The sequence below is a fragment of the Puma concolor genome, chromosome F2 (assembly GCF_028749965.1).
Source record: "Puma concolor isolate L17-30 chromosome F2, mPumCon1.1.hap2, whole genome shotgun sequence".
Classification (NCBI taxonomy): Eukaryota; Metazoa; Chordata; class Mammalia; order Carnivora; family Felidae; genus Puma; species Puma concolor.
In genome coordinates this window covers 42,249,415-42,275,434 of record NC_141684.1, presented here as the reverse complement: position 1 = coordinate 42,275,434, position 26,020 = coordinate 42,249,415, and the positions used below count along the sequence as shown (strand labels likewise).

Genomic DNA, 26,020 nt, shown 5'->3' with positions numbered 1-26,020 from the left:
AGACAAAATACTGAAACAATTTAAAAACAAAAACTGTACAGAAGACTTCATACCATAACCACAGCTTAAATTTATAATTTCTTCAAAAGGAGATTCATGTATCCAGTAAGAGAATAAACTAGCAATCTGGTATGCTTTGTTTTCTAACTAGACCCACTTTCGAGGTTGAAATTTCATTAAAAAACTAAAATATGTAGAAGTAGCTAGTCTATACACAGCAAGTTCTTATGTCAGGGTTTTGTTTTTAATAAATAATCTAGGAGTCAGTATACATTTACTACTTTTTCTGCCTTATGAAAACAGAAGTTTAGGCCAAGTGTTAAGCTTTATCACTTTGTCCTTAACTCAGTGTAGGAATTTAAAAACGACCTTAACAGTTTTGCAAACATAAATAAAGTCTTAGTCACACTAAATTAAGAAAAAATCCTTAGGGATGTCTTGGAGTTAGTAAAGTGACTTTCTCATATAAATAGGTTGAAAGCGTACTTTTTCACTTAAATTGTGATGTACAAAAAGTCATTATAAAGCAACCTCTGTGTCAAAGCCCAAAGTAGGAGCTACACATTTATCTTGTTTAAAATTTCTTTGGTATTCCCCCTGTTTAGACCACAGTTTAAACACCATGTTCATTTAAGCCTTACTGGTTAAAAAATGTTATGGCAAGGCAGATGAAATAAAAAACAGATTAAAGTTCACCTTTTGTAAAAATTCAAGTTTTATAATAGCTTGCTACAGCAGCTGTAGATAAATTAGTCACCTTATTACAAAACTAAATCTTTGTAAACAAGTTTAAATTTTATTTTCAAAAACCAAATTGCACTAGTCAAGACAATATGAATTTTGAGAATCTAAAAACTAGATTCAAAGTATTGTATTAATGTCGCCTTTAAGGTGGCGCACTTACCTAGTCTAAAACTCCAATGATAAAATTCTTAGTTTATCACAATAACACAGTAATACTGGATCAAAAAAAAAAAAAAAATTATGGCATAAAGCGTGGCTATCTTCTATCTAGTCACCTTGGGAATGAAGTCATCTTTGTAAACAAGTCCCGCTGTTTAAACAGCTAATGTAGGAATTTCTTCCTTAATGCCAATTTTAAGTGGTTTTTTAAAATCGAAGAATGGCAGTGAAACTTCTGAATTGGCTAGGACAGTCATAGCACTATTTTCCTGAAAACTTTAGTAGTTCAGTTCTAGGAAATTCTACCAATGGTCATTTCCAACTTGTTTGCTTAGTTAACCTTCGTTAGTATTTTCCTGGTGGTTTTTCAGTGCTCTTCGGTGGTGTCATAATGCCTCCACTGCACACTGGTGACAACTGTCCCCCCTTTTGAAAGGTGTTTACATAATTTACTTCATCCTATACATGTGAAGAAATCATGCAGAGATTAACAGGTAAGGTAAAGCACTGATAGAGTAAAACAAAGTCAAACCAGACTGGGATATTAATTTGAGACTACTTAGACCTCATGAAATGGTCTCTTTATGTCTTTGCAATCATGACTAGTCCTATTCTAGAGGTGCAACAGTTTGAACTGAATATAGCTGTATTTTTAAAAAACTCTTACTTGGACTACTGGCATTAATCTTGAGACATTCCACAAATTTTGCTGTGACATCAGTGTGCCCATTAGAGCTTTCTATCTTGTATCACTGCCCTAAAGTATTTCTAGTATCCTTATTAGTTTCAGTAACTTACTAGATATAAAATGAAAAGCCCCACAAGAAACATACCAGCATAGCCAGATAATTTGTATGTGTCTGGATATTGTGTCTGTCTTCCATAGAAATCTTCTTAAAAATCTTCAGCTTCACAGGACTAGTACTTTTTACTACACTGGCAAAAGGCACCATCCAGTCTACACATTCAGAAATGTTGTCCCATTCCAAACCTAGATAGAGGAAAGTTAGGAAAATGTGAAGGTTACAAGAGAAATTGTCAATATATTGGCTTGTCCTTCCGATTTTAAAGATAGTTTGAGAATGCTAATCTGCTTTAACTTCTTAGAATTGGATTTTGGCCTTCTAATAACTGTTCATAAGGTGACTTATTTTGTGGGAGAAAAAGACTTAGAGCTTCTTAACCCGTACCTTCTACATACGAAACTGAAGTTGTCAAAACCCAAAGAACTCTTAAAGCAGGGCAATGACCATGCTGACTGACTTCAAACGGATTTAAATTCCATTTGACCTTATTTTTTGTTTATGGATATATACTGAAGATGAGGAGGGACTTCTAACAAAAGAGAAGGTAATTGCTAACCTAATGTTTTCCATTAAAATTTTAAACTGTTTAATAGGAAGCTAAAGTTGATAAATTAATAGTCCCTTGTGAACATGTAAGAAGATAACAAAATATAGTGCCTTACCTGAGGCTTTCTTAACCACTTCAATAGAGGTAAAATGGCACAAGGCAGCGGCAGCCAGGATTCTGTACTGGAATTCTAATGAGTCGATGGCTAGAATACACAGATCTAAAAGCTAGCAAAGGAAAAAGCAAACGCACATGTAATTAGGAGGAGAAAGGATGAGTAATCAATGTTGCTACTAAAGATCAGTCAGCTATAATTTTAGAGTACTTATGATGTGGACCCATGTGCCAAGAATTGCTAAAACTACAGGGATCCAAAGATAATTTCCTTCAGAGTGGTGGCTCAAGCCAGGAAGTGAATAGACAAGGATTGTTATGATGCAGTGTGGTGTGTAGCAGTAGGAAAGGCACCTAATCCAGAGTGGGGAAGACCTGTGCTGCTTAAATCTTAAAAGACGCAGTAGCCACGAAGATTGGGAGGTAGAGAGTATTCTAGGTGTAGGGAATAGCATTTGCAAAGATAAATGAAATATTACTTTCCCTTGGAACCTCTAGTTCAGAACAAAGGAATTCCTTTCCTTCATTCCTTATTTTAAAAGGGAGAGGGGCGTAGGTAGAGAGGCACAGATTAGATCATAGATTAGCCTAGATTAGATCATAAAGGGTCTGTAAATTTAGTTCTGATTACTGAAATTATTGGAACATTTTAAATCAGGAAAGATACATTTTAAGAATGATCCTTTAGAAACATGTTCCTTTCTGTGTATCTGCTTTACTGTAATCTAAACAGTGAGATTATTTAAAAGGCAATATAATCTAGGTAATAAAGAGTATAGTAGAATTGTGTAAAAGGGCTAGATTTCAGAGGCTAAGGTAATACTGTCCATGGAATAAACAAATTATGTTTGCTCCCATTGTCCAGAAGGTAGAAACATGAGAAGAGTTAGAAATAAACAATGTAGAAATAGTAATTATTAGCTTATCAGATTTTTGTTCTCTATCAAAAAGGCATAGCTGCCTGTGATAATTTAGGATGCTGGCAATTCTGACAGAAAAAATAAGCCCTCATTAGAAAGTTTTACAAAATGAACCAATTCTAATTCAGTTTTAGTTCATAAGGTGTTTACTAGATTTAAAATACAAATTAAATTTCAACCTAGGTTATTTAAAACCCAACCCAAAATACCACAGTTCCTTCAGTTCCTTATGTAAGCTTTTCATATTCTACATAGAATTCGAACATAGATTTTTCTCACTTATATATGGTAGTACAGCAACCTTTAAGATACATACGAGAAGTAAGCAGGAAAGAACATTTGCTATGTTGGCCTACAAAAGCATAATTTGAAATTAGATTTTTTTTTTTTAATTTTTTTTTTTTTCAACGTTTATTTATTTTTGGGACAGAGAGAGACAGAGCATGAACGGGGGAGGGGCAGAGAGAGAGGGAGACACAGAATCGGAAACAGGCTCCAGGCTCTGAGCCATCAGCCCAGAGCCCGACGCGGGGCTCGAACTCACGCACCGCGAGATCGTGACCTGGCTGAAGTCGGACGCTTAACCGACTGCGCCACCCAGGCGCCCCGAAATTAGATTTTTTAAAAATGTTATAACTTATCTTAATTCTAATGTATAAAATAGGTACAGTGTGTTCAAATATGAGGATAAGATTATCATACAGAATAATTTCCTATCATACTAAAGACAGCTGGCTGCTAAATACCAAAAAGAGGTATTTAACACTCTAAACCCCTAAAGAATGAAGAGTACTCATAACACATTTAAACTGAAAGTTTAAAGTCTGTTCTCTAGAATTATTAAGCAATGTAAATACTGGGAACAGAATTTTATGCATCAGTTTTGTTCTAGTCAATTAAGGAGTGAATTTAATTCATTACGATTTTTCTTGTATAATTTATTTAAGACTGTAAATGCACTACAGTTACAATAAACATTAGCATATCTGCAGTGAAAATACCTGAGCTATTTGAATGAACTTTTCCTGAGAATACTGAGGTAGAAGAACTTTAGGAGCATCTTTAAGAGCATCAACTTGGAGGAAGAGATTTAGCCAGGAGATGACTGTTACAGGACAGAGTTCCCATTTTAAAGCCTGTTAATAGTATGAAAACACCTGTTAGTAAATGTAAGTATATATACACTGTAATATATAGCTAATTTACTAATAGTCCTTTAAAAGCTTTCTGCTTTAGGCCTATTTCTTCCTAGGAATTTTATTCTGACCCTTATTTTATTAAAAGTACTTGTAGATACTTCAAAATGTAAAGCTGCTTGTATTTTACAGTTTATTAATCTAGTTCCCTTTTTTATTCTCTATCTTAATCTCATTGAGCCTAATATTCATTCCTTCTTTTCTCATTTCTTGCAGCCCCTGGTCTTCCAAATCTATTCTCTACTTTATTGAAACTGCCATTTTAAAATTATATTCAGTGAACAAAACGAATTCCATTCAGATCTTCCAAAAACTGATCTAGACTTTTTCTTTCCATGATCTTTAATGGCTCCGGTCAAAATGTAAAAGTTCAAAACAAAAAAGGCAAATCTTAATGTATCATATCTTTTTCTTCATGAAGCTTTGGGACTTTACCATTTACAAGCAGTCTAAAGTAATTAGGGGAGAACAAGAGAGTATTGCAGAGAGTTCCGTCTTCTCTTTACATCCTCATACTGTGCTTCACGTCTGAATCTGAGTAAGTTTATTGTTAGAACAATATCAACATGCCAGCAAGGTCCCATTCTAATAGAGCTATCAATATGAATGTTTACAGACTGTAAGCATAATTTAGAAGACATAAATTTGTAATTTACAACACATAGTAAATGAAAATCATTGTGTTTTCTTGTGTGTCCTGTATACAAAGTTATGATGTCCAAATTTAATAACATACTTTCTAGTAGCTAACACTCAGCCTTTACTCTAATTCAGAGCCTGATTAAACACCTTTAGGGTTTTTTTCTCCACCATTTTGCTTAATAGCCCTTTTTGGCATATAGAAAGGAAAAAAGGCAGTGAAATAATTCTCATTCTCTGTTGGAAGAGGGGAACATCAGAATATTTGAGTGTCACTGTTGGAATTCATTGATACATACACATGGTATGGTAATTATACTTTTCAAAGCATTTCCTTAATCACTTTTAAAGCAGTATATTCTCATTATAGAAAACTTGAAAGACACAGAAAAATGGTCTACAGGTTAAGTAAATTCTCCCCCCCCACCCCCATTTATCCATACCATTGTCAATATATTGATGCATTATTAACCTCTTTGAACTGGATCTTAATGCTGAATGAAATCTGTTTTGACTACTTACAGTGTGTTGAGATTCAGTAGTTAACTGTTAAGTTACTAAAACTGCAACTAGAATCACTTAATACCTTTAATATAATAAGTTCCATTCTTAAGATATCCTCTTCACTGCAGGCACCATCAGTGACATAAGCAAACTCTTGGAGCTTAGGAGCATAGATTTCCTTTAAAATGGATTTAAAAAAAACATTAGGTGTAGTTGAGACCGAGATTAAAACAAAAAGAATTCTACAGAAACCACTTAACAGGCTTTGTTTTTAAGGATAGCTTCGTAAAGTGATTTTAAATCTTAGTAATGATATGTTTCTCAGATGTAGGAGGTGAAATTAGCCAACTACATTGAAACTTATTTTCATAGGCTTGATCGTGAATTTCAGTTAATAAACAACTAGAATATTTTAACCAGCCATTTCAGTTAAAAAATAAGAAGCCAAACTTGTTTTAAGCAAAATTGCGTAGTATATTGGCCAGACCAGAACAAGACTCTTAATGAGGTCTAAAAACTACTGAAAACCATTCCTTTACCCTAGTATAAAAGTATGGTACGTCAACATTGTGCAGTTTCGCTGACAAGTCGGTCTGAACAGTCCAGAGAACAAATAGAATGATCAGAGTAGAAGAGAGGCCTGGTACAGATGAGAACAGGCTAAAAATCAAGATTTCAGTCTAGAAAGCTACCTGAAACACACAGTTGAATTCCAGAGAAGGGTAGACTAAATATAAAGTTATTCACCAAATTTGGCAGGATTGGGAGATAGCCCTTAAAGCTCAGAACAAAAATAAGGAAGAAAAAAATAAATTCAAGGAAATTAAGGCATGTTTCACAGTCCTCCTCCTGCCCTCAAGATGATAAAGGTTTCAAAAATCTCGAAAGAAATTATGATAATCCAAAATATATTGTTTAAGAAAACCAGATGGAGATTGTGTGAAGGAAAACCTCAGGCAAGAAAAGAGCTGCTTTCTATCCTGGCACCGCCAGCAGACACAGATAGAGACCATTATTCTAACCCAGCAGAGCTATTTATTTCATTTGATTGGTCAGTTTTCAAAGACCATTCTATTGAATCCAAGTGCCATAACTATGTATTGGGACCACACTGGTATATTTTGTTTGGCAGAATGAGACATGGACTATTTGCCTACATTACATTTCCGGAATCTAAACCAGACACTTAGAATAGGCTCAGATACTACAAAAGGAAGTATATTTATCCCTCCATACAAATCAAGAATGTTCAAAAAATGTTTTAGGGGAAAAATAAATCCACTTATCTTAGAGTTCATATCCAAAGTTGTAGGGATTGATGTGATGTAAAAAGAGTTTAAGGTAAATCTATCTGTGGATAAACTTTGAGAACTTACCTCAAGTTTGGAAGCAATGAATAATGAGGTAATTCCAATGAGCTGAAGCATATTTTTATTTATATCCTTTTGTGTCAACATAAATCTGTCAAAAAAGTCTTGTGCGAGGTAAAATGTTTCTCTATGAAGTGTGTATACTTCACATACCTAGAGAAGGATCCAAATATTTACATCATCATTTGATGAATTTCTTCAAATTAGAAAGATCCTAACATACCAGTCTTTAGAATACTTTTTTTTTTAAATGTTTATTTTAGTGGTTGGGGGGAGCGGGTAGGAGTGGAGTGGGGGGGGGGGGGTGGGTAGAAAGAGAATCCCAAGCAGGCTCTGTGTTGTCAGCGCCAGAGCCTGATGCAGGGCTCGAACTCACAAAGTGTGAAATCAGGACCTGAGCCAAAATCCAGAGTCGGAGGCTTAACGGACTGAGCCACCCAGGTGCCCCTGAAATTTTAAGCCCAACTTTGTTTTTTAGGATACCAAAGCTGAGATTGGGCAAGGGTGAGGAGGGAGACAGATGTTAACATGTACTAATAGGATAAAAAGAATCTATTACCATCCTCATTTACTAGTTTTATTGTTTTTTTTTTTTTTTTTTTGCCCATATGGACTTTATTCCCAGATTCATTTACACTTTTACTGACTATGAGCAAACTTTTGTATTAATTTCCTGTTTATTGCTGATAAATGGGTAAGTTCTCATGCTTAGTTTATATTTTTAATTCTAACAGCCCTAAATGATGGTCTTCACTGTTCTAGGCAGACCTTTAACGACAAAATAACTGTTCCCTTTAATATTTTAACTTTTTTCCATGTTTTACTGCATTGGCTAAGAATTTTTATAGACAAAAACTGGATGAACAACATTGGTGACATATAAAGTCTTGATCACATCCCTTGTTTCTGACTGTACTGGGAATTTCCCAAATGTTTCACTACTGCTCTTAATAATAAACAATGTCTGTCATTTCCACACTTATTACAGGCAAAGCTTTAAATTCTCAAAATAACTCCAGAAAGTGACCATTATCCCCATTTTGAGGATGAGAAAACAGGGATAGAAATACAGGAGGGTTTTGTTATTGTTTTTAATGTTCATTTATTTTGAGAAGGAGCACGTAGGTGTACGAGCAGGGGAGGGGCAGAGAGAGGGATCCCAAGCAGGCTTCAGGCTGTCAGTGCAGAGCCGATGCGGGGCTCGATCTCACAAACCATGAGATCATGACCTGAGCTGAAGTTAGGAGTCAGATACATAACTGACTGAGCCACTCAGGAGTCCTGAAATACAGGAGTTCTAATAATGTGTTTAGGAAATCTCTTAGTTTACTACATATTTTGAAATGAGGAATAGAAACTGAATTTCAAAAAATGTCTTTCACATCTATTGAGACTTGATGATTTTTTTTCCTTTAAACTATTATGGTAACATTTAACCTATTTTTATGTTTCTAGACTGAAAAGATATACTAAGAAAAAGAATTTAATGCTCTACTCTGTTTATTCTACCCAGTTTTGCATATAATCCTATTTAAGGGAAAATAGCAATAAATTTGGACAGTCCAATCCAATTCGGATTGGATAAAAAGTCAATGTAACAAAAAGGAAAAAAATTAAAAATCTGTATGATTGTGTTTAGGTTGTTTCCATGATCACTAGGTACTCCCAAAAGTCAAAACCCAATCACCTCCTTGTACCCATATGATTGAAATATAATCTTGTCTTCCAGTCAGAGTAAGAGATAGATAACCTGACTGCAAAGAACACCATTTTATAGTCCTTTTTAAAAAACTTTTCTGATAGCTTCTGAGATTTACTCTCGCGTTGTTGCACCAAAAAGCCTAGTATTTCTCCCTTAGAATGCCTCATTTCTATCTTAAACACAGGGAGACTACAGAACAAATATCCAAGGGCTGGAGGAAAATAGGTTTGTTATCAACACAAGTAAATTCTTGGAATTATTATCCAAAGAATGGGAATGGGCCTAAACGAGAACGTTTTGGGCATAGATCTTTAGGGACTTCAAAATCACTGTAATTCCTTTAGATTAATGGTACAGTGTATTTCTGAAAGGAATAAAAGTATATAATAAAGGGAAACAATTGAGCGTAGAGGGCTTGGTACTTCTGGATATTTAAAGCCTCCTTATTTAGGACTTAGAAATCAAGATCCCAAGTCATAATTTGGATTTTGGTGATGCAGAAAAGGACTTCTGAGGGCCCTGAAGCCTAGTCCTGGTTCTTCACTTTGTATAGCAGAATGTAAAACCTTGTCAATTATATATTCTGTTCATCTTGATTATCCTCAGCACCTAGTGCCTGGTACACAGCAATACTAACAGGTACCAGGAATTCCTAATTGGGTTTGGGTTATATGGGGTGTAGTGGCTGTGTTAGGATTTTACTCTCACAAAGTAGACATTTGCCATTTTGGTACCATCAACTACAGTAAGGACCCCCAAAAATATTTGCTGCTGGCCATGAATAATATACCAAGGGCACCTGAAAAGCACATTTACATCTTAAATATTTTTCCATCCTACAGAGACAAAGGTATTAATGGAACATACCTCTAAAAGCCAGTCTAGAAGTATTGACCTCATCTGTGGTTCCAGGTCAGAATGCAGAACTTCAAAATGTTTGTCATGAACATATCTAGTCTCTTTTTTTAGCATGTTTAGCCAAACATCATTTGAGCATCCCCAACTATGGAAAGGGGTAGAAAAGAATCACTATGTGACCTACATAATATACAACATAAATTTTCAGACACTGAAATCCAACTTTCAATTAGAACTTGAAAGGAGCTCTTTAGAAACCAGTTCTTTAGCATGAAAAAACAGAGGCTTGAAATTATACAGCAAGAACTTAGACTAGACTTCAAGAGTACTTTCCCCAGAGCAACACTGAAATTTTAAATATTTAAGCATATAATCCCAGTAGAGACAAATCTCATCATCTCCAAACAGATCATCAATAGTAGAATCACCTAAAGTGGTGGTAGTTGGCAGAGTATAGTGAAGGGGCAGGTTGGCAAATTTAAATGTCTTAGTCCACTAATTTGCATATAGAGCCAAATAATACTACACTATGTGCTTTGTATAAGCTGTACCTCTTAGTCCTATTCATTAACTAAAAACATATAGACCTTACTAAGCTTGGTAGGAAGTAAATACGGTTGATACATCAAATGAAAATGTCGTATGTTAAAATGCTTCCATCTTAATTTAGAAAAATCATTTAAACTCCATTTAAAAGGTGTTCAGCTCCCCTCTCCCACTCATGCTCTGTCTCGCTCCAAGCTCTCAAAATAAATGTTAAAAAAAGTTTTTTTTTTTTTAGTGGGGGGGGGCGCACCTGGGTGGCTCAGTTGGTTAAGTGACTGACTGCGGCTCAGGTCATGATCTCACAGTTTGTGAGTTCGAGCCCCGCATCAGGCTCTGTGCTGACAGCTCAGAGCCTGGAGCCTACTTCAGATTCTGTGTCTCCCCTTCTCCCTACCCCTCCCCTGCTCATGCTGTGTCTGTCTCTCAATAAATAAACGTCACAGAAATTTTTGTTGTTGTTTTTAAAAAAAAGGGTGCCTGGGTGGCTTGGTCAATTAGGCGACCGACTTCGGTTCAGGTCATGATCTCACAGTCCAGGAGTTCGAGTTCCGTGACAGGCTCTGTGCTGACAGCTCAGAGCCAGGAGCCTGCTTCGGATTCTGTGTCCCCCCCCCCCCCCCCCCCCCCCCCCCCCCCCCGTCTCTGCCTGCCCCTCCCCCACTTGTGCTCTGTCTTCTGTGTCTCAAAAATAAATGTTAAAAAAATTTTTTTAAAGGTGTTCAGCTCCTCTAATGAGGCTTGCGGTATTGAAAGAAATGAAAATAAATTCAAAAAATCAGTATTTTAAATACCCATATCCTTTGTGAACAGCAAAGTATTCTCAAAATAATACATGCATAAATATCAGAGCAATTTTTGTATGTTTTTATAGTGAAGGCAAAATAGGACTCAAAATAGTACAATATATTAAATTAGTACAATTTTAATTGACATTAAATTCAAAAAAAATATTCTTACCTTAAATCAGGCAAAGGTGAAGGATTAATAAAAAGATTTTTAAATCTGTAATTTGTAAATCTGGAGAAGTCACTTGTTCCTAATTCTTTGTGGGGTGTTTCAATGATTATACAAGGACTGATCCCTCCAGATAATACAGGTGGCCAACAATTCTGTCATTAAAGAAAAATTTGTGCAATAGAAAATCACCTTTTTGTCTTGGATCTTTCATAAATAGAAGCTAATATCTCTAAACCGACTATAGTTCTTCCCAAACACCATCGTTAACATTGCTGATAATCTAGTTGACATTTTATAAATAAGCCATACAGCTCCTACTGATCTTCAAACAGTTTAACAGGTGGGGTGTTTTAGAGAACAATATAATTCTGAAAATACAAGACATTCGGCATTGGGGGAGGAGAGGAATAAAAATTCATCTGTGGTCACATCACTTTCAAGATTAAAAAACTGAAGTTCTTCCCTTTTTACAATAGTAGCAAGGGCACCTTGTTTTATAAAAAGCTCCTCCCTCATCCCTACCCCCCAACCCTTTAAGCCTGCTCCCATCCTTCAGAGTACTATAAGGCAAAACCTTAAAAATGGAATCAACCAAAGTCAATTACTTTAATATTTAAAGGACCTTTTCCCCAACCAATGCTGGTTTCAAAGAGAACCACGTCTCTAGTGTTCTCTGTACCACACACAGAATAGGTAGCAAAGGGCTGGGTGCCAGTCTGTCAGTGACTTCACATCCTATTTATGCCCAAAGGAGCAGCTATTAGGACCCTCCACTAGCCAGAGAGGGAACAAAGAGCAGTACATTGGACAGATTAGGCGGGCCCTGGTGCACCAGGCGATTCCAAGAGGGAGGGATTTACAAAGAGGAACCAGCTGCTTCAAGGCAAACTTATTCTGCAGCTGTAGTAGGATTTAGGCACATGCAAACCACCTAAAGATCAGCACCTTCCTGCTGACCTCGGGTCATTCAGAGTAAGAGTGTCAGAGGTATCTTTCTGTTGCACAGCAATAACGCAATTCAATTTTTATTTGTCCTGCATTCGTTTCACCCAACTCCCCCCCCCCCCCCCAGTCCAGTTCTGCATTACCCTAATCTCATACTGATGTCTCTTGGTGACCTCCTCTTTTCTTTTTTTGACATCCTGGAAAATAGAAAAGACCACTGTTAAACTAAAGTCCCAGCAAAGAAGTTCTTCTCTCCTCCCTCTCCCCTTAACTCACCTGGGCTGTTTTTCTCTTCTTGGCCTGAATTATCTGGGCTTCTGGAGGGGAATCCGTCTGGCTGGGCTGGGGTTGCTGCTGCTGCTTAGCTTGTAAACGGCTACTACAGTGAATTTTTTAAAAGGAAGTTTTATAAGTCAAGAGTTTCAAACGCAGCAGCTAACTTTTAAACACATCTCCAAGACAATGTTACCTGCGTCTTGACATTCTCTTCTTTCAGGTGTGTGAAAGCTCTGGAGAGGAGAGAGGAAAAATGAGAGTCAAATATATTGTCACCCATATTCTCCCAGGTGCCAGTCAGATGCTCATTCAGGGGTTGCAGCTGGGTCCTTCAGGAGGTGGCCTGAGTCATTTCACCGTGCTGTCTTACGCACTACAATGGTTACTTCACGGGATTAATTTTGGACACATGCCTGCGTCTCAACTGAACGTACAGTCGGGACGCGAGTGTCTTTGAGAATTTACAAAGCACCCCCAGCAAGGAGGGAGATCTCCCCCAAATGGGTCTTTTCTGCGCCCTCCATCCTCTCTCCCGTAACCCCTAGAGGGGCCTGGGCAGCGCCCCCACGTCCCCCCCTTCCATCCCGGACAAGCAGCGGAGAGAGAGGGGGTTGTGGAGGCGAAACGCTGTGGAGAAGCCGGTTCCGCGCCAATTTGGAGAGCGGCGGTGGCGGGGAAGCAGGGGGAGGAGGGAACTGAGACTTGTGTCACGTCCTTCAGTCTCCTTTCCCTCCTTCCCAGCCCCACTGGGCCCTGCCTGTCGCTTGGAGGGGCACTGGGACCCCGACTCCAGATAAGGGCTGGGAGCGAAGGAAAGAGAGTTAAAGAAAGGGGAAAACTGGGCTGGTCGGGGAGGTTTTCTCTCCGCGAAGGGGACCCAGACCCCGATCCTCTATCGCGCGGTAGAGCTCCCCTAACCAGGGTGGGAGGGAGAAGCCCCTGCAATGAGGGTATTTTCCTTGGCCTCCCCTTCGGGCAGCCCTCCACCCCCGCCACTTCCCCGGCCCCCTGCCAAAGATCCTGACAGGAACGGAACGCGGGGAGCCATCCTCCCGACCCCCCAGCCGCCTAATTCTCAGCCTTCCCATATTTCCTCCCGCAGGCTCCCGCCCGCGGGAAGAATCGGCCCTGGGGGCTTTCTCTCCTCCCTCACTCCTCCCTACGCCCAGCAGCTCCTCACCGCTAGACCCGCTACCGCTCCTCTCTCAGCTGGCGCCGGCGCCAACCCAATATATAGGCCAGGCCGGGCCCGCCCCGCACGCATGCGCCTCAGACTGACACCTCCGGACTGCGCGCTCCCCTCTCCCGCGCGCCCGCCCCGCAGGCCCGCGCGCCGCGCCCTGCTCTCAGTCCGCGCCCGCCCACCCCGAGAGGCCAGGGCCCGCTAGCCTAGGCCCTCAGTTCGCGTTCACCTGCTCTCCACTTCACCTGCCTGCGATGCCTGGCGGCGGGAGGGAGTCTCTGAGAGGCCCCTCCTCCAAGGTTCGGCTCCCCACCGCCCTGCTTCCGCGTCTCCCGCCAGTAGTTTCCAGTTCCCTCCCGCCCTCAACTCCCGGATCCCTTCGGTGTCGGGCAGCGGCTCAATCCCGGCTTACGACCAGGTGGAGGCGACATGGGTGAGCACAGAGTAGCCAGGAAGTGGCCATCCTGTGGTGCTCTGGGGCTGTCCCGCTAAGTGCTCAAGGAACCCGGTTATTGCGGATGAGACGCCGGGACCAGCAGGACCCGCCCCTGAGGGAGGAGCGCCACTTTGGCTGCCGAACTGGCCAATGGGAGGCGAGGACGGCAGCACAACGTGGAGAGGCTGCAGAATGTAAACACAGCCGGGCGCACTGCTAGCCACGTGTGTCTCCGCGCAGCCCGTCGGGTCTGGGACCACCGGGGCCAGCCGTGGCACCCCAGGAAAGCCAAACTCAGGGATGTCTGTCTTGCACTTTGCTCCAGCCCGCCGACGGAGGAGGTTCGTATCAACCCTGTTTTCCCGCTCCCTGCTCCGCCAACCCGGTTGCCTCCCGGGGGTGGGTCTCTCTGCACTCCGCCGCCCTGCCTCTGCCAGGCGGATTCCCACTGCGAAGTCCCCGCGCGCAGGAAACGCTCGCGCTAGGCTTCACCCTCCCTTCCTGTCTACCGGACCTGCAGTTCCGGGGTTCCCCAAAAGTAAAATGTGTCTCAAGAGCAGGGCCGGGGCGGGATTCCACCCCACAGCTCTCTGGGTCTGACCGGGAAAACTGCCCCACCACGTGCCCGCCCGGGGCCCGCCCGGCCGGCCCCGCCCCGCCGCCGCCAGCGCGCCCTGCGGAGCCCGCGCGAGTTGCCCGCGCGGGAGGGAGCCGCTCGCCTCCGTACTATAATGGCAGGAGGCGGGCCCGACGCGTTTCGTTCTCTTCCCACCTACCCCCTTGGCTAAACCTGGGGGAACCCTCGTTGTCCTTATTACCGCCCCGCTCCATCGCGACCCAAGACTGGACATCTCCCAGCAGGACATGCCATTGATACTTCGCAAACAGGTTTTGCGGCGGGAGCAGTGGGGCGGGGACGCCTACGGGAACAAAGACCCCCGCGGTGGAGGAGCCGAGCGCAGGCTCCCTGGAACTCGCGGCAGCTCGGGCCGGACGCTGAGCGACCAGGTTGGGTGCTTTGCCCTGGCCCGGCCCGAGCCGCCGGCGTAGGGCGGGGGAGACCCAGGTGCCGAGGCTGGCGCTGCGGCGCGGCCCAGGCGGGAGCCCTTCCCGAGATGCACCAGGAGGCGGCGGCCGGGACCGACCCGGGACCCCTCCCGCACCCCCGCCCCGCGCCCTTTGTGCCGCTCCGCCTGTTCCGCGGAGCGTGGAAATAACGGCTGCTCTGCGGGGTTTTGGGCCCGCAAGGCCAACTCTTTTTCACGCTTTCCTTTTGGGTTCTTACTCATGCGACAGCCTTGGGACCCCGGCAAAGTAATTCTTTTTCTCCCGTCTTTATGCCTGAGGAAATAGTAAGAGTCTTTCTTGCCTCAGGTGCCATAGAATTAGGAGAGGCCCAGAATCTTGTCAGTGCCCAGAAGCTTGATACCATTTATAATGCTTCTGATGGCGCTCTCGTTAGGGGAGGAGTTGCCTCCCTTTCGCAGTCACCTCAAAACACTTTCGGTGTAAAGCTTAGAGATAGTAAGAAAGGGGAGGTCTTCCAACAAGTGTGTTACCTTGACATACGAAAACTGGTGTGGCCTAAATGAATGAATTTGATAAAATGTACAGAAAACTAGGTACATCGATTAATATTTGTAGGATTAACTTTGGTGTATGTATTGTATGCTCAACACTAGGCTAATTAATATATTACCTGTAAACAAGACTGTAATTAGAAGTGTACTTTGGTCAGTGCCCTTGACTAGGAAGTGAATAGAGTGCAGTCATAGTAAAGGAGAAATTAGAAGCCATCTCAAGACTGCTTTGTCTGGAAACCAACAGGGTGAATTCTGCCATGTTACAAGTACGTGACCAATAGTTAAGTGGGATTAAAAAGAACGTGAGTTTACCTTTCAGATGGATCCAGATTCCAGCCCTGCTCTGTTGCAAGTTACTGAATTCCTCTGAGCATGGATTTTCTCTGGAAAAGATAGAAGGCACCCATTTCAAGGCTCTTTTTAAAGGTTACGTTTGATAATGTATTAGAGACCCTCTCTTGTGTATGTAACTGTCACAGAGCACATGCTCAGTGCTCTTTGCTCACCTGTCCACCTCCCTTACTCGTTTACACCTGAAGAAATTGAGTTTGAAGGCTCCTGAATAACACAGAAAGCTGAATTATAAAATTGCTGTTTCCCAGAGTTTTGTTCATATAGTTGTCCTTTTAGGTAGTTACTTTAGACATCGTCTTTTTTTTTTTTTTTTTTTTTAGTTTTATTAATTAACTTAATCTCTACACTCAAGGGGGGCTTGAACTCAGGACCCTGAGATCAAGAGTCCCACACTCTTCTGACTGAGTCAGCCAGGCCCCATAGACATCATCTTTCAATATGTTATCTTGTTTATCAATATGTTATCTTGTTTCATATTTTTACACATTCCTTTAGCTCCCTCTTTTCCCAGTGACCCTAGTTTTGTTTTGTTTTTTTTTAATTTTTTTTTTCAACGTTTATTTATTTTTTTGGGGGGGGACAGAGAGAGACAGAGCATGAATGGGGGAGGGGCAGAGAGAGAGGGAGACACAGAATCGGAAACAGGCTCCAGGCTCTGAGCCATCAGCCCAGAGCCCGACGCGGGGCTCGAACTCACGGACCGCGAGATCGTGACCTGGCTGAAGTCGGACGCTTAACCAACTGCGCCACCCAGGCGCCCCATAGTTTTAAAATTCACTTTGAAGTATATGAAATTCTTTCATACATACATGTAATAATTTTAGAAATTTTGGCATTTTCTAAAGTATTTTCCCCCATGGTTCATGCAAAGTTAAAATACCATAGTAAATAAACTAGTGGCCTCTACAGTGCTTTCATTTTCAGGAAAAAACAGGGAGAAAACAAAGGTTTTTAGAAGCACAGGTTTAAAAAAATCAGGCCCAGCCCACTTATTTCTTGCTTCTATGCCTTTCTTTGCCGTACCTTCTGTGAAACCTTCCCAAATCCCTGTCTCTGTGCTCTTCAGTTCTGCTCACCTCACAGGACAATAATTACCTATGAAAATGTCTTTTATCTCCAACTAGTCCTTGAATTTTGTTTTGTTCATCTTTTTCTAGCATCTACCCAGCAGTTCAGAGGCATACAAAGAGGACCTTGGTAAATACTGAATTGAGTTATGCATAGGATATCCCATTATAGAACTTTAATTCTCTAAGGCTAGAGTGATGGATGGTAGAATTGTTCCCAATGAATAATAAGGTTTTTAAAAAATTAATCAACTCTTTTTTAGAAGTTTTTAGATTCAGGGGCACCTGGGTGGCTTGGTGGGTTAAGTGTATGACTTCATGATCTGGTATCTGTGAGAGTAGACAAAGAGAGCCTGGCTCTGTGAGAGCTGCCGTTGGCTACCCGCTAGAGGTCTGGGGGGAGAAGAGAGGCATCTTAAGGTGTGGAAGCTAGAGCCCTTTAGAGATGGTTGGTTCAGGTGTGCAAGATTTGTGATACTCCACAGTGCAGAGAAAGAACAGGGATAAACAGGGCAGTATTAGAAATCCAGAAGCTCTAGGTTGAGGTTGAAGTTGGCAGGTGGATGCAGGGTGGATCAGCCTGCTCGGGGCCAGACACTGTTCCTGTTAACTACTGGGGAACATGACAATTAAGAAATCGCCCCTATCTGTAAGAGCTCACATATCTACTGGGGTGGGGGACAGAATAAATGTGTAGCAAATAATTATCATTAAGCAATATAGAAAAGAAAAAAACAGAATATGACAGAGGAGACTATTAAGCTGTAGGAGGTAGGAAGTGATCTGGGAAGGACTCAGGAGGTGACATTTTATCCTTTCAGTAATTCAACAAACACTAGGACACAGTAGTGAAGCAAAAATTACTGCCCCCTTGGAGCTTAATTCTAGTTGTGTGTGCGTGTGGGCAGGGGTGGGGGAATAGAAAACAAACAGGTAGCAGTAATAAGAAGTAAGAAAAATAAAAACAGCATAAGGGATGTGATGTGAGTTGCTACATTAGATACAAGTTCAGTGAACACTTTTTGGTGTGACATTTGATCTGAGACCTGTGAAGTGAGAGAACCAGCCATGCAGGTAAGGAGGAAGAACATTCCAGGCAGGGGAACAGGAAGTCCAGGAGACCTTGGCTTATTTAATGGACAAGGAAGTGAGTATGGCTGGAAATGTAGTGAGAGAGGGAGGAAAGGCAGCATTTTAAATGCTCCCATTTAAAAATGACCCATGGGACTGCTGTGTGGAGAAGAGACGCCAGCAGGGAGAGGAGTGAGTGGACTGGAGTGACCCAGGTGAGAGCTAGTGACACCTTGGAACAGGCTAGGGTGGCAAGGTGATGAAAGGTGGGTGCATTCAGGATGTATATTGAAAGTATAGCAGAAAGGATGTAGTGATGGATTTGATGAATGGGACAGGGACAGCTCAAGGGTGAACAGCTAGCTGAGTGACTGTCATTTACTGGTGCTGGGCTGGGTAGATGAAGGGAGGAGCAGTTTTAGGGCAGGATGAAATCAGGAGTTGGTTTTGGACAGGTTAAATGTTAAAATTTTCCCCTGCATTTTATTATGAAATTTAAAAATATCCATTAAAGTTGAAAGGAATTTATAATGAATAGCCATATGCCCACCACCCAAATCCCATCAATATTTTTGCTGCGCTTACTTTATCACAGATTCTTTCCGTCTGTCCATACCTCTATCCATCTATTATTCCACCTTATTTTTTCATGCATTTCCAACAAAACTGGAGATATCAGTATACTTCCCCTCAAATACTTTACTATGCATACATAGCATTAGCAGAATTCAATATTTGTTTAGTTTTGAGATAAAACTTACTGTCAATGAAGAGTACAAATGCTAACTATACATTCTTAATGGATACACTTGTGTTACACAAACTCCTGTCAAGTTATAAAACATTACCATCATCCTCCGGAAGCTTCCTTTCCCTGGCAATGCCCATTTCCACCTACCACCATTAGGGAGCCAGTGTTGTGATTTTTTTCCACCATAGATTGGTTTTACTAGTTCTGTAATAGAACTTCGTGTTATATATAAATTGTATTATATGTGTATAAATACATACACATATGGAATCACACATATATATTAATTTTTTTTAATTTACACCCAAATTAGTTAGCATATAGTACAACAATGACTTCAGGAGTAGATTCCTTAGTTCCCCTTACCCATTTAGCCCATCCCCCCTCCCACAACCCCTCCAGCAACCCTCAGTTTGTTCTCCATATTTATGAGTCTCTTCTGTTTTGTCCCCGTTTTTATATTATTTTTGTTTCCCTTCCCTTACGCTCATCTATTTTGTCTCTTAAAGTCCTCATATGAGTGAAGTCATATGATTTTTGTCTTTCTCTAATTTCACTTAGCATAATACCCTCCAGTTCCATCCACGTAGTTGCAAATGGCAAGATTTCATTCTTTTTGATTGCTGACTAATAGTCCATTGCATGTATGTACCACGTCTTCTTTATCCATTCATCCATCGATGGACATTTGGGCTCTTTCCATACTTTGGCTATTGTTGATAGTGCTGCTATAAACATGGGGGTGCATGTGTCCCTTGGAAAAAGCACATCTGTATCCCGTGGGTAAATGCCTAGTGCAATTGCTGGCTCGTAGGGTAGCTCTATTTTTAGTTTTTTGAGGAACCTCCAGATTGTTTTCCAGAGTGGCCGCACTGGCTTGCATTCCCAACACATATATATTCTTGTGTGACTCCTTTCATTTAACACGTTTTTGACTTTCATCCATGCTACTGCATATATCATTACTTTCTTTTTATTGCTGAGTAGTATTCCACTGTGTCTATACACCCGTTTATTTTTTATTTTTTGGCTGTTACAAATAAAGGTGCTGTGAACATTCTTGTTGTGAACACTTTTTTGTGGACAAACATATTCATTCCTTTTGGGTATATACCTAAGATTGGAATTTTGGGGTCATAGAGTAGGTATATATTTTAGTTTTATTTAAAAAACAAAAATAATGGGGTGCCTGAGTGACTCGGTTAAGCATCTGACTCTTGATTTCGGCTCAGGTCATGATCCCAGTGTCATGGGATCAAGTCCCATGCTTAAGATTCTCTTTCTCTCCCTCTGCCCCTCTCCCCTGCTTGTGCTTTCTCTCAAAATAAAATATAAAATAAATAAAATAACCAACTTGTGATGAGTACTGGTGTTGTATGTAACTGTTGAATCAATTCTACACCTGAAATATTACACAGTATGTTAACTAGCTGGAATTTAAATAAAAACTTGAAAAAAACAAAAACGAAACCTGTCAGACCTTTTTTGAAAGGTCCATCTACAAATGAATGGGTAAATACATTGTGGTATAGTCCTATTATGGAATACCGTGTTGTAGTTAAAATGAAGTAGAACCACATGTATCAACATGGATAAGTTTCAAAAATATAATGTTTGGGAAAAAAGTAAATTGTAACATTCGGTATGATACCATTTATATAAAGTTCAAAAGCATATGAAACAAATATTACATATAGTTATTGGTACATACTTAGAATAGCATAAAAGCATATTTTGCAAAAATAATCATTGATTTTTACTATCCAAAGGTAATAGTACCTTGGGATGGGGCAGGAAGATGAACGGGATCATATCAATCTCTGTACTTTCTGGTTCTCTGATTTCTAACTTTGTCTAAGGAGCTTCTCCTGAAGTATTTATCTCATTTACTCCTCCACCCCTGGCCTGTACTTCTGTACTAGTTAAGATTGGGCAGAATCAGGATTCAGGAAACAGGAGCTGCTCACTCGGCTTCTGAGCCCCCTCTGGTGGCAGCGTGGTGCTGGAGGGGCCCCAGGAGGCCCCAGCAGGCCCCAGCAGGGCAGGTCCTGGCTGAGGCCGCCCCTGACCTGCCCGCTACCACAGCCTCCAGATGACTTCCAGCCCTTCCTTCCCACCTACTTCCTAAACTTAGGTCTGTGATCTGGCCCAAGCTCTCCACCCAACCCCAAGTACAAACCCTCTTAAAATTGAGCTGTATCTTAAAATGTTTTGTTCCATTCGGGTTTTTTTTTTCTTCAGGGACTCTCAGTTTACATTTGTGCGATTTCCTTTGTCTTCTCTATCATGCCTTCTCTAATGATTTTATTTATTTCTGTTTTATCTTCTTCACTTTTCTTTGTTTTCCAGTGTCCTTTAGCTTGATGCCTCTTCTCTCGTGTTTCTTGTAATGTGGTTTCTGAAACGTTGTGTTTTTCTTATTTTCTAAATCTACCAGTTCCTGTTTCAAGTCTTCCTGTTGTCTGTGGCCCTCTACTGCCCGACCATCCCTTCCTTGAGTTATTTCTGCCCCTCAGCTTCTTGCATGGCCACAGCCTGGTTACATGTTTTAAATGTTATAATAGGATATTGGTTAAATTTTTCTTCTGCTTTTTGGCAACATTTTTCTGATGAGTTTTCATAGTCTGCGGGAAAGTTTTGCTACTCCCTTTCAGATTTTTTTCTGACAGTACCTTTGTACAGATGTTTTTTCTTACGGTGCCTCTGACTGGATGTTGAGTTACAACTTTTTATCATTTATTTTTACATGCGTTGGATTTTTCAAAACCAGCGATTTGCAAGAGAATGCTGGTGCCTGGAGTGAGGAAGCCTTCCTCCACAGGCTGTCTTCGTTTCTCAGCTCAAGGGCTCCCTCCGGTGTTCCCACAGAGATGTCCACTTTCTTTACTACATGGTGCCTCTGTAGCTGGGCTTCCTCTTTATTTAGGATCCCAGCCTGGCTCAGGAGGCCTCCTACGACTGGCTCCTTCCCCTGATGGAGCCCCTGACAACGAGGGCCCTGCCCTTCCGGCCAGCACGCTCCTCGCTCTTTCCTAACTTGCACCTGTGAGCCCTCCAGGCACTTGATTTTTTTCTTCCTCCTCCTTCCTTGTCCTGCTCATGGCAGTTCCCAGCCAGACTGGGTCCTCTCCTCCTGGGGTTGAATTTTCACTGCGGATTGCTGGGACCTGCACCACCCCGACCTCCATGCGGTTTCTGGTCTTCCCTGTGGCACAGCTGGCAAACCACACATTGTAGTTCACTCTGCTGGTTCAGGGGTGACGCCACACACAATATGAAGTTTGGGACCTTTCTCACTTCCTCATTTCTCTGAAGATGTAAGTTTGTAGAGGAGTTTCACACCTTCATGCTTGTTGCTGAATGGTTTTCAGGAGAATTGCAAAGACTCTGAACAAAGCTGTCAACATGCCCCTGTCAGGCTGCTCTGGAGCCGATGGGCAAGCATTCAGAGCCCTCCACAGTCTGGTTGTCCTCCCAGCTCTCTGGTGTGACCACTGCTCCGGCCAAACTGGTCTACCTACCATCCCGGGAACTCATCGTGCAAATTTCTTTCTCTGTGTTCCTGCTTTTTCCATGGCTGCAGTGTTCCCTTCAGGGGCCTCTGTATGGTAGCTGTTGTTTTGGTGACTCTGCCAGCATGCATTTCTCCCTCTCCCTTTCTTCTGCTATCAGAACCTACCCACGGTCCACCAACAGGGATAGGTGCACAATACGAGCTTGTTAATCATGGTGTCCCTTCCGTGGGCAACAGTTGTTTCAGGGAGAGTTGAATGGTCCAAGCAGGGCCAGAGTCCCTCCCTGAATTTTCCTTCCCTGAGAGCCAGCTGATCTCTTGCTCCAAGGTCACTGTATCAAGCAGTGTTCATTTGGAGGAACACCCCATCGGCAGTATGAAAGGCTGTGGTGACAGTAGAGCAGAGAGAGAGAGTTTTCTTAAGTCCTGGATCCACTCTGAGGTTCCTAATAACATAAACCAGTCTATTACAGTCTATTACAGGTTAGCATAAGAAACTGAGTCAGTTTTATCACGTGCAACTGAAAGCACCTTTGTTAACTATCATCCTGGTGCTTTTACCTATTTTAACACACAACACACTGTTTAGTAATTATAATTGCATGGTTATTGTATTTGTCCGTATCCCCCACTGTAAGCCCTTTATTACAGGACCCACACTTGTTCACCGTTGGGTGCCCAGTACCTAGCATTGTGCCTGGCCAGCATTTGGCAGTCAATAGATATTCAACTGAAATTACATTTCTGCCTTTCTTAATTCCTCCCATCACTCAAAGTCTTAGAGTCCAAGTCATTTGTGGAGCCTTCCACATCAAGTGAGAGAATCCATGTAAAATGTCCAGCACTGTGTGCAGCACTGATGTGTGAGCAAGCTCTCATCAGAGCTGCATCCTTCTTGCCCCTAATTCCTTGAGTCGGAAGTAATATCTCCCTCCCTTACCTCATTTAATCCAGTGCTTATATCGGAGTTATTTGCATTTTTCTTTTAAATTTTCAAATATTATAAATGCCAAGAAGCAAGGACCTGGCACAGTGCCTCATACAAAAGAATCTCCAGTTGTAGAATATCCAGCTGAATGCATAATGATCAATACTTTAGAGGTGACATAGAAGCTGGTGGTCTGTTATTAGCTATGGGAGTCCTCATGTTAAGTGAGCCACGGGGTAGATCCAGAGGAACCTGAAAAAAGGGGAAAGCTGAATCATGCGTTTGCAGAATGTATGGATGAATGCTGTTTAAAAATCTAAGCTGTGACAACTGACCATGGCTGAAAAATAGCTGTGATTATTCCCTATCCCCAACATCTCACTACTTGGTAAAGACTGTTAACTTGTCCAAACTGAATACTTGGAATTAGAAATGAGGCACAAGGGAAGTGTAAGTCAGAGTTCATAATGCCTTCAGTTCCGATAAGGGGAAACTGAATGTTGCCAAGAGGCTGGAAGCTCTGGGTCCAGAACTAGGTTTCCTACCTCTCACAATTGGCCTCATACCTTTCTTTGGCTGTATATTCCATATGTGGTTAGTATAGTCTGACCAGTTAAACCTTCTGATAGAATGTAAACTCCAAAAGGCCAGGGACTTGGTCTGTGTTTTTCAGTGTTCAGTCTCCCAATACCTGAAACAGTGTCCGATCACTATGGGGCCGTAGGAGGAACTCTGTTGAATTCGTCTCTCTACTGGAGACATTTACTGGCTATATACTGGATACAGCTTTTTTTTTACCTTTTATGTACCTTGCTGAAATATTTATGTGCACAGATTGCCTTATCTGATCCAGATGTTAAAAGAACTTTCACATCCAAGTCCCGTGATGTCAGTGAATTCCAGTATCTTATTCACTAAGGTAACTCTAGTGCCCCAAACACTCTGTCAGTATTTATGGAATGAATGATTTAAGTATTTGTTGAGTGAAGCTTAAATTGAGCAAAGAAACAGAAGTGAGTGGCTCAGATTTAGTAAGAACACTATACTACATTTGTCTGAACAGTGTTAGAGTTTACAAATGCTCTCATAAATACCCCCTCATTTGAGTCTTGCAACAGTCCTTGAAGCTTTATTTGGTAAGTTTTATAGATGAGCAAAAAGGCTCAGAGGAATCAAAGGGATTGTCTAAGATGGCATAGCTTGCAGGTTGGAACTGAACCCAAGACTTGACTCCAAGTTTTCTGATCGTTCTGCTTTTTCATGGAGACCAATAGAAGGTGAGACAAGGGTAATAGAAAACAACATTTTATAATTGGAACTGTAGAATCTTGGAAATGGAAGTGGCCTTGTACATCAACATTTCCGAACTCATCCCTCATTTTTCAAGATAGGAAAGTAAGATTCAGAGAGGTCCTGTGATGTATCCAAAGGGACACCTCCAGCTGAAGAAGGAATTACACCTTAGCTGGCTCCTCCCCTTACTGCCTCTGGTTTGTCCTCAGGTTTCACTCTCAGCTGGAGAGAATGGATGGAGCTTGCAGGAGGCCAAGCTGCCCTCTGCTTCCCTCCATCAGAGCCCCTGGAAGCCTTTGGAACTCCAGCCCCTCTGGAAGCCTCCAGCTCTGACAGGAGTGTGGCCCTGGCTGAAGGTTCTTCTGTCTCCCTCTTTCTGTCATTTCTTTTTCCTTCTTTCTTAATTACCTTGCAGGTGAAGGGTGAGAATTGTGGAAGAGGCATCTAGCCAAGGTTCCCTGCTCCCTCCCCTGGTTTTGATAAAGGTTGCCGAGAGTTAGTAAAAGTAACCTCATTTCACTCTCCATTTATTTACTGGCTTTGAACTGTTCACAACTCCTAACCTAACCTAGTTTTGTTTTTCTTTCTTTCTCTGATGCCCTCTGCTGTAGACCTTGCATCCTGAGGGTTTGCGTTGCCTGGAATCTAATGGAATCTTGCCTCTGTCCAGTAGGAGTGACTTTACCAGGCCTTAGAGAAGATAATTCCATTGATTGGCCTTGTATGTCACTCTTTATGAGTGAGAACCTGACAAACAAGAGCACAAGCCTCAATCTTACCAGTAATCAGAGAAATGCAATGAAATGCCATTTTTCAATACGCCCAAAAAAAAAAAAAAAGATAATATTTTGTGCTGGCAAGAGGGTGAGAAAATGAGCACTCAGATATTGCTGCTGCAAACATGAATTGCTGTATCTTTTGGGAATGCAGCCTACTATCTATGAAAAAAAAATAACAGAGATTACATTCAGCAGTGTTATTTTTGTTCATTCATCCTGTGGAAATCAATGTTCCAGTTTGTAAGGTCATGTGTTCAAGAAAGTTTACCACAGCATTATTTATAATGGCAAAAGTCTAAACACAATTTGAATTTCTGTTAGGAAGTGTGGTTTATCTGTAGTACAGAATATGTCGTGCAATTATTTTTTAAAAACGGAATTAGGCTTCCTTGTGTGGACTAAGAAAGCTGTGTTATCATGTGAGTATAGTAGTAATAGTTGCAGACTAATATTAATGAAATGGTCTTACATTTTGGGGAAAATAAATCTTCATACGTGTGTCTACATGATTACATGAGTATGGAGAAAGAAGTGACAGGATACCATCTCAGCTAGACTTGTTACAACAAACATGCATTGATACTGTGATTTTTTTTTTTAAAATAAAGTGAAAAAATATGAGAGAATGAGTTTGAGAGATAGAAACTAGATTATAACCCATCTGTCTATCCCTTACAACTTGTGAGAGGTTTGGTCAGTTACCTAACCTCAGTCCTCATCTGTAAAAAGGAAATAATATCTACCTCAGAGTGTTTGATTAATGGACGTATACAAAGCA

At 41.4% G+C, this 26,020-nt stretch overlaps 1 protein-coding gene and 2 long non-coding RNA genes across 8 annotated transcripts; 2 read left to right on the top strand and 1 right to left on the bottom strand.

Annotated features, from left to right (window-relative positions):
- Nucleotides 1-3: 3 nt before the first annotated feature.
- Nucleotides 4-15,873, bottom strand: CCNE2 (cyclin E2). 5 transcript variants are annotated; one of them, XM_086695307.1, is made up of 12 exons: nucleotides 15,798-15,873; nucleotides 12,477-12,516; nucleotides 12,284-12,386; nucleotides 12,151-12,204; nucleotides 11,063-11,214; nucleotides 9,569-9,704; nucleotides 7,006-7,152; nucleotides 5,712-5,807; nucleotides 4,292-4,426; nucleotides 2,372-2,483; nucleotides 1,737-1,894; nucleotides 4-1,362 (listed from the first exon to the last, which is right to left on the bottom strand). In XM_086695307.1, exons 2-12 carry the CDS (start codon nucleotides 12,488-12,490, stop codon nucleotides 1,249-1,251), a joined length of 1,221 nt encoding a protein of 406 aa, XP_086551433.1. In that variant the 5' UTR covers nucleotides 12,491-12,516; nucleotides 15,798-15,873; the 3' UTR covers nucleotides 4-1,248. The 5 variants fall into 5 exon arrangements, with proteins under 5 accessions (XP_086551433.1, XP_086551432.1, XP_086551435.1 ...); XM_086695306.1 differs by lacking the exon at nucleotides 15,798-15,873 and adding an exon at nucleotides 13,712-13,844; XM_086695309.1 differs by lacking the exon at nucleotides 15,798-15,873 and adding an exon at nucleotides 13,712-13,844 and having other exon boundaries at nucleotides 12,284-12,383.
- On the top strand, nucleotides 13,926-26,020 carry LOC147571985 (uncharacterized). The gene is made up of 2 exons (XR_015246699.1): nucleotides 13,926-14,243; nucleotides 24,673-26,020. It is a non-coding gene; the product is annotated as an uncharacterized LOC147571985 (long non-coding RNA).
- On the top strand, nucleotides 14,799-16,088 carry LOC147571986 (uncharacterized). 2 transcript variants are annotated; one of them, XR_015246698.1, is made up of 2 exons: nucleotides 14,799-14,910; nucleotides 15,805-16,088. It is a non-coding gene; the product is annotated as an uncharacterized LOC147571986 (long non-coding RNA). The 2 variants fall into 2 exon arrangements; XR_015246697.1 differs by lacking the exon at nucleotides 14,799-14,910 and adding an exon at nucleotides 14,927-15,216.

Bases quoted from the DNA above. Each gene is read 5' to 3' on its own strand.
- CCNE2 (XM_086695307.1), bottom strand. The intron at 1,895-2,371 runs GTAAGGCACTAT...TCCTCTATCTAG, and splicing joins AGTGGTTAAGAAAGCCTCAG to GTTTGGAATGGGACAACATT. The intron at 1,363-1,736 runs GTATGTTTCTTG...TCACATGTATAG, and splicing joins CAAATTATCTGGCTATGCTG to GATGAAGTAAATTATGTAAA.